Below are 13,072 nucleotides of genomic sequence, written 5' to 3'. Positions count from 1 at the left end.
GCAAACGAATCCGTTGGTCTTTCCTGACTTCCCCCACACCCCCCCAGCCCGTGTGTGGCTTCTGAAACAATAACTCCTTATGAAATATCATAAATATAGATTTAAATACAGTAGAGCGACAATACGATTTGGCTGCCTTTTTTTATGGCTTCAATTATTGTCTAATTTTATGTGAGGGGCTCCGCTGGCCGCACTCACACGCGGGGACCCGCGCCTTCCTGATGGCGTGATTAATTGTGATATAAAATAGTCCGCTTAAGAACTGTGTGTGTCTGGTCTGGGGAAAGGGGGGGGTGCAGAGGAGAGAACAGAAGCAAGTCCAGATTTGATCTTTTAATCTTCGTTGGCCACAATTAAAACAAACCTGATCGTGCAGCGGCGCGATCCCTTTGCATAAAAACATATGGCTTTTGCTATAAAAATTATGGCTGCAAAACAGCGGCCCATTAATAGCGTGCGGAGTGATTTACGCGTTATTGTTCTGCCGGGCGGGCACGTGACGCGCGCGGCCAATGGGGGAGCGGGCGCCGGCAACTTATTAGGGGACTGTACCCCCCCCCCTCGTGCCACCAAGTTGTTACATGAAATCTGCAGTTTCATAATTTCCGCGGGCCGGGGCCGGGGCTACGGCGATGGCCACCACCACCAGCGGGGCCCTGGGCAACTACTACGTGGACTCCTTCCTGCTGGGCGCCGACGGAGTGGGCGACGAGCTGGGCGCGGGCCGCTACGCGCCGCCGGGGAGCCTGGGCCAGAACCCGCGACCGGCGGCGGCCCCCGCGCTGCCCGAGCACCCCGACTTCAGCCCCTGCAGCTTCCAGTCCAAGGCGGCGGTGTTCGGCGCCCCGTGGAACCCGGTGGCCGCGGCGGGCGCCGGCGCCGTGTACCACCACCACCACCACCACCATCACCACCCATACGCGCACCCCCAGGCGCCCGTGGCCGCCGCGGCACCAGACGGCAGGTACATGCGCTCCTGGCTGGAGCCCACGCCCGGGGCGCTCTCCTTCGCGGGCTTGCCCTCCAGCCGGCCCTATGGCATTAAACCTGAACCGCTGCCGGCCAGAAGGGGTGACTGTCCCACGCTTGACACTCACACTTTGTCCCTCACTGACTATGCTTGTGGTTCTCCTCCAGTTGATAGAGAAAAACCACCCGGCGAAGGTGCCTTCTCCGAAAACAATGCCGAGAATGAAAGCGGCGGAGACAAGCCCCCCATCGATCCCAGTAAGTGTCTCCTCCCTTCAAACCAGCCGCCGCCGCCGCTTCCACGCCGGCCTCCAGGATCTGCTGGCTGGCATGCCAGTTTTTGGTTTTTTTTTTCTTCTTCTTCTTCTTCTTCTCCTCCGGCCTGCCTACGTCCTCGCTGGGAACCTTTTGAACCGGGGCCGGGAACCAGAAGTTAGTGTTTTGGAACACCTCCGATGGGGGTCTCCCCCACCACGTGCAGACGCCGGTGAAGAGCCCCTGCCCGGCTGGGGAAAGGGAGGAGGCGGCTGTAGCGAGAGGGGGCGGGGCGGGCTGTGCGAACCCTGCCCAGACCCGCCGCCTCTCGGTTGGCGGCCCAGGCCCAGGACAGAAATACTTTGGGCCGTTCTTCGAAAGCAGACCCGAAGAGCCCTTTGTGCGGCTGGATGGTTCACGAAGCGCGGCGCCCACGTCAGCCCGGAAACTTGGCCCGGGACGCGGCGCGGGGGAGACTGCCGGTTCCCCCCAGTTCTTGCCTTCGGCACGAGGCGGCGTCAATTCTGCCCGAGCTGAGCCTTCAGGCCGCCAGGGTCCCAGGGCGAGATTATTCAAATAAAGTGGAGGCGCGAGCCCGGGTCTCGGGACACCCCGCGGGCCGCCAGGCTTCGGCCTCCCCGAGTGGACGGAGTCGCTGCAAGGCTGCCCAAGGGACCAGGGAGAGGGAGAGAAATCAAAACGACATATGAAATCTTTCTGCGGGGGCACAGGGCAGTCTGCTTTTCCTCTGCTGGAAGAAAGGACGTGTTTTTCCATTTTCCGTCTTTGGCAAGGCGTTTAGTTAGAGGGGAGGAAGGAGAGGGGACCGGGGACGGGCGAGAGAGGAGGCCGGCAGAAGGGAGGGGAGCCGGGCTTTCCCCGGGTGCGACCGCAGTTGACCGTCCTTGCGGCTGCCTGCCAGGGTTCCCCAGAGTCTGAGGCTTAGGCTGCCTTCGGCTCTTAGACTCCCCAGGAGGCTGCCTTGCGCCCACCCTGGGGGCTGCTGCTTCTAAACCCAGTGTCTCTCTCCCCCGCAGATAACCCCGCGGCCAACTGGCTCCACGCTCGCTCCACGCGGAAGAAGCGCTGTCCTTACACGAAGCACCAGACGCTGGAACTGGAGAAGGAGTTTCTGTTCAACATGTACCTCACGCGGGACCGCAGGTACGAGGTGGCCCGGCTGCTCAACCTCACCGAGAGGCAGGTCAAAATCTGGTTCCAGAACCGCAGGATGAAAATGAAGAAAATCAACAAGGACAGAGCGAAGGACGAGTGATGGCATCCAGGTTCATTTAGAAAAGAGCGAACCCGAGAGAGGAGGACTGCGTGTCCCCTTCTCCTTCCTCCCATCCCATCTCCCGCGCAAAGCTGCTGTAAACCCCAGGCCTCATCTTCCCCTGGCAAACCCTGCTCAGGCTGGCCCCTAGGCCTGCGGCTTTGATGGAGGATGAATTGTAAGCTTTCTATTTTCTGTAACACACACACACTCCCCAGAGGGCATTAGTGCTGTTGGCTGTTTGTGATAGCTTGTATATATTAAAAAAAAAAAAATCTACCTGCTCCTGACTTAACACAAAAGGATGAAACTACCTTTTTCTAATGCACAACTGTGGATGGCGGGCTGTATAGATTTTAGTCTCTGTAGTTAATTTAATTTGCTCTTTGTGGGCAGGTCGCTCTGCTGAGATACTTGAACACTGTGTTTTATTGTGGTAATTATGTTTTGTGACTCAAACTTCTGTGCTGGGTGACGCACCCGTTTGTGATTATGGAAGCTAGAATTCAATTTGAACTCAGGTTGTTTACAAGGAGAAGAAAAAAAAAAACAGTTGCATAGAGTATAGCTCTGTAGAGGAACACGTCTTCTGTATTACTAGGCTGTTAACCTATGATTGTAAACTAGTTGTAAGGATTTCCCAAGTGAAATAAAATTTGAAAAAGAAAGGGGGGGTTGGTTCTCCGCGATGCATAGACGATGGAAGTTCGGGCATCTTAGTCGCTACATGCTCTATAGTCCTGTGTTGTCCATTGTACATAATATGATCTAAACATTAAAGGAAAATCTCATCATTGGGTAAACTTGAATACTGCTTTTGCACCAGAGGAACGGCAAGGAAATTCGGAGCTATACATACGTGCAGGTCACTACCTATGGTTTACGTTTAACTTTAGCTGGGGGAAAATGAACGCCTATTATAATGGAGTTAATTTTATTGATAATAAATTATACACAATGAAATTGCCATTGGGCTACTGTAGATTTGTATCCTTGAATCTGGAGTTTCCATCAGGCTGAACATACACTGTATATTTTGCAATAGTTTACCTCAAGGCCTACTGACCAAATTGTTATGTTGAGATATTTAACTTTTTGCCAAATAAAATATATTGATTCTTTTCTATTTTTTTGCGAATCTGCTTTTTGCATCTTGTTCTCCTGGGCAGCGCCTCTGGGTGGGGGCCAGGGCCGAGGTGAGGGCAAGCTACCCCTATTTTTTTTTTTTTTCCTCAGCGGGCTGTGGGGGAGCCCAGACCGGCCACAGCCAGTTCAGCCAGGCCGAAGCTCTCCCGGGCCGCAGGAGCTGGGGAGGACAGCTGTAAAGACCAGCGCGAAGCCAGCCTGACGGCCTTGTGTCTACGGCGGGGGCATGGCGGGGGGAGGGGGGAGCCTTGGAGGAGCTGGGCTCGGTGTGGGACATTGTAGCCAGCCCGGGTAGCGGGGACACGTTTTCCTCTTGGTACCTCAAGAAATTTCCCAAACCTGGATCCCCAGAGAGGGCTGGGGACCTTTCTTAGCAGGCAGAGCAAGTGGGAGCCTCCAGGGGAGGTTTGAAAAGAGCATCAACCAGCAACGAGGTGGCTCCCTCAGACATTTAGGGGCTTTCAAGGGACAAGAAGCTCGCATCCACGACACAGGGTATCCTGCCAACCTGGTGGGGGACAATCTGCACCGCGCACTACAGTCCTCCTCCCCCCTCCCACGACAAGTCCCAACAGAGCCAGAGCGAGGGCCATAGCAACCGACAAGCCCCAAAGCGCCATAAAAGAAAATAAAGGCTGTTACTGTTTATGGGGTGTAAAGGGCTGGGAGTGAGGGGGATCGGCTCCAACTTCGGAGGCCCAAGCACCTTCCAGATGTGGCTGGAGGGTTCGGACAGGCGTCTCCCCACCCCCTTCCATTCGCTTGCCCTCTCCCACCCCCTCTGCAAAGTTGACTGTTCTAATGCGAGAAAAGGGAATCTGGGAGCTACTGGAGGAAGCTTCCTAAGTCCCACCCCAGGCTGGTACGCCCTCTGTTGTTGCAGACAGAAAGAACTTCAAAGACTGGGCTGTAGAAGTGTGCTATAAAGGCCGGGTCTGCGAACTGTCTGGAATTCGCCTCTTAATGAGTTTACAACTGTCCAGCCCCAATTAGGGTATTCCACCAAAGCCCTTTCATTTGTTTGCTCTGTCTGCCGCCGATAAAGCGGCTGCGGAAACAACCATTTTTATGGGCATTGCCCCTCTGCGGTGTAGATTCCGGGCTCCGTGGGCACCCACAGGAAAATGGGCCCTGGCCCCACCTATATGAGTAGGACCCTGGGAGGGGGGGTGATGGCCCCTGCTTCTGAAGTTCAGGCCAGCCCAGGCTGCTGGGGATGCAGTACCAGGAAACGACCAGCAGATGGCAGTGTGGCTCCACGCAAGAGATGCTTGCGCCGCCATCTCCCGCCGCCTGGACCCCGGGCTGTTCCTAAAATGTCGACTTGACGCGAGCCTTTCTGGAATGGGAACCCCGTATCTGAGTGAATAGCAGTCGTATATTTTCCGTGTTGCACATGCCAGCCTGGAAGCCGTCTTGGGACACAAGCGTGCGCCGAGGGCTTGCCTGACCCAGGCTGCACCCTCCTCCCAGGCCCCATTCCGTGGTGGCAGCAGCTGCCCGGGTGGCTGCGGGGCTGCAGCTCCGTGCATCGGTCCACTCCAGGGCCACCATCCTCGGCTCAGCGCAGATCTTGGGATATCGAGGCTTGCAGGGACCCTCGCTTATCAGTGGATGAACAAGAGGACGAACGCCTGTGGCCCCGGGACTCGATGACCCCACAGAGGGCGTGCAGAGGGCTCACAATGTGGCCACGAGTTGCGCCAGCCCCAGAGGCCCCGAAACCTGCACTTTGGATCAGAGCCGGGTTCAGGGCCAGGCGAGCCGCCGGCACTGGAGAGAGAACCAAGACCCTAGGATCCAGCTGGTTTGCATACCTGACAGTAAAATTAGGCGGGTGAAAATTGGGTGTAAAGCCATCCTTGGTCATTGTCTAATGTAGGGCTGCTGGGCATTGGCTGCTGTGGGCACTCTCGGGGGACTGTTTGGCTATTCAGAAATAAACGCGATGTTTATATGGCAAGTCTAACGACACCGTAGCCCCAGCATTGGCGCTCTTGTTTTTGAAGTCGTTTTTACTTCTGTGGCCATGGTATTTCCTTGGCATAGAGGTGCTGCAGAGCAGAAGCAAGGACCCCCTAATTCATTCCCACTCTACACCTCGGTGTAGGTGGAGGACAGCTCCAGAGCTAGCGGCCCCAAAGCCCCGTGCGAGGGCCAGCTTACGGGTGTAGAATGGTTTCGGAGCGAAACCCAGAGGCGCAGGGAACCCTTCGAATCACCCCCAGCCCTGTGAATACACGCCGCGTGGTGCATTTATTTGGGTCGTAATATTCTCCGCCAAGCCCACAAAATGTTTACGACCCACATCTCCGCGCTGAACACGCTGTAAAAGTGGGGACTGGATTTGGCTGACATTTTCCTTTCCTTCCTCTCCTCTTTCTCTCTCTCTTTCCCACACACATTGGCATCACAAACACACATCTTCCTTATATTTCCACTTATGCTTTTCGCTACATCATCTGATTGTAAGAAGGTTTTTATAGCTTCCTGGAGAGTTACCAGTGGCTGTGTATCCTAAACCGCAGAAATCTCAATTCATACAACTGCAAATAAACGGCCAAATAGCTGATCGGTGGACACAGACAGAAAGCTCGATTTTTCTGACTACAAATGCCAAGTCACAGATGGCTCACCAAGGCCCCAGGTAGGTGCAGGCCCGCCCAAGGTCTCAGAGGCTTCGAGAACTACCCAGGCCGGCAGGGCCTCTCTTGCCCTTGGCCGCCTGGATGCTGGAACTATATTCCCTCTCCTGCTCTGGACTGCCTGAGAGCGGCTTCCCACTGCCCGACTTTGCCCAGGCAAGATAAAGTTAAGGACCGAGCTCATTTATTCGTTTTGGGGAGGAATTGGTGCCTGTAATCAGGCCAGGGTGGGGAGCAGTCCCGCAGTCTCTCAAGCGGCTCCAAGAAAACATTTAAATGGAAACATTTAGAAAAACAACCCGTGGCCATCCGACTCAGGCAGGCGCCATTCGCTGCTAAGAGCTGAGTCTACATTATTAACTAGACTTAAACATTGAGGATGCTGCTGCTGCTGCTGCTGATGACTTTACAAAAACCAAACAAAGCAAAACAAGGGTGAAACAAACTCTGGCGGTTGGTAAAAAGCGAACTCCAGGAATGCAGTGGAAAAAGATCTAGATGGCTCCACTGATTAGAAACTAGCTTACATTTGTCTGCTCTAGGGCATGGGTTAAATAGTACTTCTGTGGATATTGTCACATAATATGCATATTTCAGTCAAATAATTAGAGGACCAATAGCTAGAGAATTAAACAGACCTTATGGAAAGACCGATTTTGTCCAACTTTTTTTTTTTTTTTTTAATTTGGCCATAGAAGACAGGCGGGAATAGAGAAACCCAGAAACAAAGGTGAGATATCAGGGACCTAGCCCAGCTGGAGGACTTGGGCCCAGAAGCACCCAGAGGCTTTGAGGGCAGTATTTGGATCTTTCTTGACTAGGGCAAAGGGACAGAGCCTCCTGCCAAGACTGGCTTGGACATATCCTGGGTCAAATACCAGCTGAGATGGGACTGCCAAGTGAGCTCCCGACCAGTGTGATTTTACCACACATCGCAAGTCGCTCCCGGCTGGGGTGCCCTGCTTAAGGCAGGTTGTACTTTGAACAGCATCTCTCTAGGCCATGCCATTTGCCGGAGCCTAGACAGACCCCAGTGGCATACTGGGTCTTTCACTTTGCAACTTGCTCTGTGTCACCCAAGCAACAACTTATTGGTCCAAACCCGTCTAATTCCATCTCTTTGATCTCCTAGTGTCTTTTCGTTGGCTTTCTTTTCCTTTAAGTTTCTTTCTTTCTTTTTTTTTTTATTTCCCCGCCAGAAGACGCAGTTGTTTGGAATTTCTCTTTCCGTATTTCCTCCTTCATTTGCCATCTGAGATTCAGTATAAGCTCCATTCGCCATAAAGAGAATTCCGGTTATTGCTGCCCCTAAGGTCCTTATCCGCACAGGAAGACGGCCCCGCTCCCACCTGCCTTCCTCTCCAATCAAACCACAGCCCTTCACTAGACAGGCGCGGCCGGGGCTCCGCGGCTCCGGGCTCCGGGCTTCGTTAAATCAAAATTTGAGCCTTCCTTCATCCTTCTTTTACCCCTCCCATGACCCCCTAAGAAGGTGCAGTGAACACAAGCAGCCTGGACCCTCTGAAAGTGATGAGGAGTGCTTTGTACACCAGGAGCCAAACCATAATTTAGAGGAGAATTTCCGGGGTAATTCCATTGTGAAGTCGGGTTTATGGTGTGCAATGGAGCTGGGCAGTAAAAGATGACCAAGGCTTCCAGCGAGGCCTGGGCAGTTTATGAGGCATTTAGGGGAAGGGCTCACCCAGTCATCCTCCACAGAGCTCGGGCAACAGGGACTTCAGCTGGTCCAACTCTGCAGCAGGCACCTGAGGCCTGGAATATGGGCACCCTGGACTGAGGGTCTTCCTGGGAGGGAATGAACCCCTTCTGAGCTCCCTTGTCTAGGAGCCAGTACTTGAAAAGGTGAGGCTGCTATATCTGGGTGGCTCTTGAGGAAGGTTCCCATACTTGTTTTTACTGCCTCCAAAAATAGGGCTCCACAGTGGGGTGCCACCCCTAGGCGCTGGGATCCCCTGTCGTCTACAAATCCGCTATAAAGATCTATTGCTTCCAGGCATTCTACCCCAACGTAGAGAACTAGGGAGGGCTGGCGTGAAGGCTGCCAGAAACCTCCGGGTACTGGAGGGTGTGACTGGAAAATTGCTCCTCCTGAGTTCTTCCAAGCTGAGTATACAGACCCAGCTCCCTTCCCCGTGATCCAGAGGACAAAGGGGTGTTAAGCCATGTACTGACCAGCCAGGTGCCCAGGAACGAATGCGCAGCCTTCAGGGCCGCAGTACCCGGGAGGAGGGAAGGGAACCGCACGTTAATAAATATGTCGGCAAATGAGGCTCATTAATAGATAAATACTTCACTGCTTCCTTTGGGCGGATAAACACTGCGCCGCCGCCGATTAAGAAAAGGAAGCCAGGAGAGGTTGACTTTATTCGAACCACATGGTTCCAGTCGCGGCGGTGTACTCGCTGTGGCCGCAGCAAGAGCCGCTGCGCCTGGCGCGTCTGCAGGGGAGTCTGCCCCGGGATGTTCCCCGGACCTGAGGGGGACGTGGGCAGAGACCTGCCGGAAGACCAGCCCTGGGTCCCGGAGGGGCAGGACGCAGAGACCCTCCCGGGGCTGGCTCAGCCGCGAGGAAACGCACGGGGGGCTATTCTTACGCCTGATCTGGGGTTCCCTAATAGGTATGCGGGGCTGAGGTGTGCGAGCCTGCCCCAGCACCCTCGTCTGCGGCTGGGGCACGGCAGCCAGCTCAGCCCTCGAGCTGGGCCTGGGGTCCGCGGGGCGCGGGCGAGTCCCTGGCCGTCTTGGAGCCCCTTCCTCGTCCATTCTAGAAGCTGGCGGCCCCGCCGAGCCAGACCACCTGTGAGGGCGGCGGAGATTGGCGGAGGCGGTCATGTGGGCGGTCACGTGCCGCGCCGGGCTCCGTCCAAAAGAAAATGGGGTTTGGTGTAAATCTGGGGGTGTAATGTTATCATATATCACGCTACCTCGTAAAACCGACACTGAAAGCTGCCGGACAACAAATCACAGGTCAAAATTATGAGTTCTTCGTATTATGTGAACGCGCTTTTTAGCAAATATACGGCGGGGGCTTCTCTGTTCCAAAATGCCGAGCCCACTTCTTGCTCCTTTGCACCCAACTCGCAGCGGAGCGGCTACGGGCCGGGCGCGGGCGCCTTCGCGGCCAGCGTGCCCGGCTTGTACAATGTCAACAGTCCCCTCTACCAGGGTCCCTTCGCGGCCGGCTACGGCCTGGGCGCGGACGCCTACGGCAACCTGCCCTGCGCCTCCTACGACCAAAGCATCCCCGGGCTCTGCGGGGACCTCGCCAAAGGCGCCTGCGACAAGGCGGACGAGGGCGTGCTGCCCGGCCCGGCCGAGGCCAGCTTCCGCATCTACCCCTGGATGCGGTCCTCAGGTAGGCGGGTCGGGCCGCGGGCGGAGCGGGGGGCGCGGGGGCGCAGGCCGGGCCCGGAGAGCCCCGGCTGGCCAGGCACAAGGCTTCCAGCCGGCCGCCCCCGGGACTCCCGGCCGGCCACGCTGCCTTTCTGGTTTTAATTAGAGCGGAGGCGCCATTGCGTACAGAGCCCGTAGCATTGTATGTAAATGAGGCTCATAAAACTTTTTATGGCCCAATTAATGGGTTCGATCCTCATAAATTTATTTAACTCCGTTTGCCTTGAATTTTTAACGTTGTTTCTTCCCTATTCTCTGTCTTCCCATTTCTCCCTCTTTTCCTCTCCCCTTCTTTCTGTCTCTCTCCTTCTCTCTCTTCCTCTTTCTTTCTCTCCTGCTCTCCCCTCCCCTTCTCCTCTTCCTTTCTGCCTGGCTTTCATTCTCAAAAGCAGGGACCACCAAGATCTGAGGGACTACCCATGACACCCTGTGCCAGAGACTCTTTCAGGACCTGAAGCTGGAGGGAATGGAACACAGGGTGGGAATGCCCCAGGATAGTCCGGGGAGTGGGGCTCCTGGCCAGGGTCGCCCATTTGTCTAGCCAGGCCGGGGAGTAACAGGCTTGACTAGGATTGGCAAAAGTGCACTGTCTCCTACTTGCACACACTCTGGATTTACAGTTTCCCTTTGTCAGGGGAAAGCAGGACACTGTGGAAACGTAGCCGGCTAGAAAGGTCCCTAGTAAAAGTTGGGATTAAGCTCCAACGTTCCCAACAGAGCTGCCTTCGTCTGGTCCCCGCAGCCTGGGTCCTGCCCTCTCCCTGAGGTTCTGAGGTGGGGGTCCGGCCAAGGAAGATGGTACGGGCTTGGACAGAGAGTCTGACTAATGCCTTCTCCTGTTTGGGTCCCTGTCTACTTGTCTGTGTGTTCACGTGTCCAAATTTCTGCTCGCAGGACCCGACAGGAAGCGAGGCCGCCAGACCTACACCCGCTACCAGACGCTGGAGCTGGAGAAGGAGTTCCACTTCAACCGCTACCTGACGCGCCGCCGCCGCATCGAGATCGCCCACGCGCTCTGCCTCACCGAGCGCCAGATCAAGATCTGGTTCCAGAACCGCCGGATGAAATGGAAGAAGGAGCATAAGGAGGAGGGCCCGACCCCCACTGCGGCCCCCGAAGGCGCGGTGCCCTCGGTCTCTGCCGCTGCTGCTGCTACCGCCGCAGACAAGGCAGAGGAGGAGGAAGAGGAGGAGGAGGAGGATGAGGAGGATGAGGAATGAAGGGCCAAGGCCCTGGGTGCACCGGACAGTCAGAAAAGCGTCTTTAAGAGACTCACTGGTTTTATTTACAAGAAGGGGGGCAAATAAAATGTAAAAATAAGTCCCCAACATTCACCCACCCACCCCCACCATCCATTCTAGCTCCCAACTTTTCTGGACCGAGCAGCTAGGGGAATTAGGTGGCCTTGGGGACCCCCCCTCTGACGCTGAGGATGCCAGTAGATACCCCTAACCCTAGGCCAGTTTGTGCGCTGGCACAGCCAAAATACTACCTAGCACAGGCCTCCTTGGGAGGCACCCCCAAACTACCTATGGGCCCTGCCCTAGTGGGTTTCCTGAGAAGCCCTCGCCATGTCTCAACACTGGCAGACCTCCAGCACTTCCCTCCACACTGCAAGAACATGATTCCGTACTACCTACAAGCCCTAAACTACCTATTTTGTGCTGGCTGGCTTGCCTGCTACTTGGTGCCCACTCCTTCCAGGCCAGGCCCCTGATGCTTCCAGCTGACAGCCTTTGGGGTCCCCAGGGCTTCACAGACAATGCAATGGGGTCCAGGGACCAGGGCATTTGGCTACTATTTAAATTGAAGAAAATAATATATTTATTCCAAAGCATACTAAATGCTGCAACCTAGAAGCCCTCTTTCTCTGGCTTGGACACCTCAAGTTCAGGGCCATTACCCCCATCCCACCCCCACCTTGTGGAGGTGAGCATTCCCGAGCTGGCAGCAGACCTCTGGTTGGCTTCTGCACTATAGGACTGAGGAGCTGCTCCCAGCCACACTGTTTTGTCCCCTGCTCCTGTGTCCTACTGTTCAGCCAGGTCAGCTCTGTACACCCTGACTTTTCCTATGAGGACAAATGCTGTATATTTGAACCGATTTTTTTTTGGGGGGGGGGAGTCATTTCTATAACCTTGGAATTGATTTGTAAAGGAATGTCTTGATTTGGGAAGGCTGTGTTCATAGGGAGACTTTGTAGCATGGTGTGTTGTCTTAAGCTAATTCTGTAGAGGGTGGGGAGCTATAATCCCCTCCCCAGTGCCCTACTTCCCTTGTGTTGTCCCCTTTAGCTCCAGCCTTGGGTTTAGGGAAGGACTGCTTCTCAGCCCAGCTAATCATGCTTTATGTAACAAAAATAAAGATGCTTGGTGACAAAGAAACATGGACTGCTTTATTGAGAGGGGCCTGAGTAAGGGCAACTGGCCTTAGCTGAAGGACAAGCCTTAGCTGTTCATGTACCCAAAACAGAAGGCCAGAGGAAAGCAAAAGGGGAGAGGCCACCCTTGGGCCCAAGGAGAAGCCGCCCTTGGGTCCAATCTCCGGCTCTCTATGTATGGACGTACATATGTAAGGGCGCACACGCGCGGTATCTCTTTTCACGTTTTTGTGTGCGTTTGTGTGACTGTGCATGTGCCTATTTTACATGCATGCATTTTGTGTGTGCTGGATTTTAGTTTCGCATAATTTCATAATTGTGTGTATATCCACATCCATAATTATGTGTGGATCTGTGCTGATACTTGTGGACACATATTTTCTATGTCTGTAATTGGGTACATATGTTTCTGTGTCCACAACTGAGCGCATGCGTTTCCACATCCTTAAACTGAATGTGCGCCTTTCTCTTTGTAGATATTTTTGTCTGGTGGTTGTGTTTGCATAAATAGCTAAAGCCATTGGAAACGGAATATTTGGTGGCTATCATAGTCTATGAATCCTCCCCTCCAAACTTCCATAGATCCCATGAGCGACTTTCGAGGATTTCAAACCTACCCTTTCCTCTAATGCTGTAGAGTGGGCTCTGCTTCCAGATTCCGCATGCGCTCTGAGCCCAACCCCAGTCTAGAAAATGGGATTTCAGGGTCCCTGCCGCAGCACCCTCCACTCAGACTTCAGTGGAGGTGAGGGCACCCTAGGGCTCAGCAGTGAGGCAGAGGGACTGAGGGAGGGGCGTCGGCTACAGCCCCTCTGTGCAGCCTGGGCAGGGTGTCTCAGGAGGACAGTGGCTGGGGAAGGGGCGAGGGTGAGGGGCTAGGGACAGTGGGTGCAGCTCAGAGCATCCTGAGCTTGGCCAGCGGAGACCTCCTTTCCTATCTGCTGGCTGGGTTGGGCCAGCTTCCTATAGGGCTTTTAAAAATAAAAC

At 54.7% G+C, this 13,072-nt stretch overlaps 2 protein-coding genes across 2 annotated transcripts; both read left to right on the top strand.

The window, feature by feature from the left end:
* The first annotated feature begins 518 nt into the window (after positions 1–518).
* Hoxa9 (homeobox A9) lies at positions 519–3,626 on the top strand. Its single transcript, XM_004652788.2, has 2 exons — positions 519–1,227; positions 2,262–3,626. The coding sequence occupies exons 1-2, from the start codon at positions 633–635 to the stop codon at positions 2,498–2,500; spliced, it is 834 nt and encodes a 277-aa protein (XP_004652845.1). The 5' UTR covers positions 519–632; the 3' UTR covers positions 2,501–3,626.
* Positions 3,627–9,175: 5,549 nt separating this feature from the next.
* On the top strand, positions 9,176–12,089 carry Hoxa7 (homeobox A7). The gene is made up of 2 exons (XM_004652789.3): positions 9,176–9,667; positions 10,600–12,089. Exons 1-2 carry the CDS (start codon positions 9,289–9,291, stop codon positions 10,923–10,925), a joined length of 705 nt encoding a protein of 234 aa, XP_004652846.1. The 5' UTR covers positions 9,176–9,288; the 3' UTR covers positions 10,926–12,089.
* The last annotated feature ends 983 nt before the right edge of the window (positions 12,090–13,072 follow it).

The sequence above is a fragment of the Jaculus jaculus genome, chromosome 16 (genome assembly GCF_020740685.1).
Source record: "Jaculus jaculus isolate mJacJac1 chromosome 16, mJacJac1.mat.Y.cur, whole genome shotgun sequence".
NCBI lineage: Eukaryota > Metazoa > Chordata > Mammalia > Rodentia > Dipodidae > Jaculus > Jaculus jaculus.
This window is presented reverse-complemented; position numbering and strand designations above follow the sequence as displayed.

What these genes read in the sequence shown, in the direction of transcription:
- Hoxa9 (XM_004652788.2), top strand. Translation starts at nt 633, where the DNA reads ATGGCCACCACCACCAGCGGGGCCCTGGGCAACTACTACGTGGACTCC. An exon ending in CAAGCCCCCCATCGATCCCA is followed by an intron (nt 1,228 to 2,261) that starts GTAAGTGTCTCC and finishes TCTCCCCCGCAG; the next exon opens with ATAACCCCGCGGCCAACTGG.
- Hoxa7 (XM_004652789.3), top strand. Translation starts at nt 9,289, where the DNA reads ATGAGTTCTTCGTATTATGTGAACGCGCTTTTTAGCAAATATACGGCG. An exon ending in CCCCTGGATGCGGTCCTCAG is followed by an intron (nt 9,668 to 10,599) that starts GTAGGCGGGTCG and finishes TTCTGCTCGCAG; the next exon opens with GACCCGACAGGAAGCGAGGC.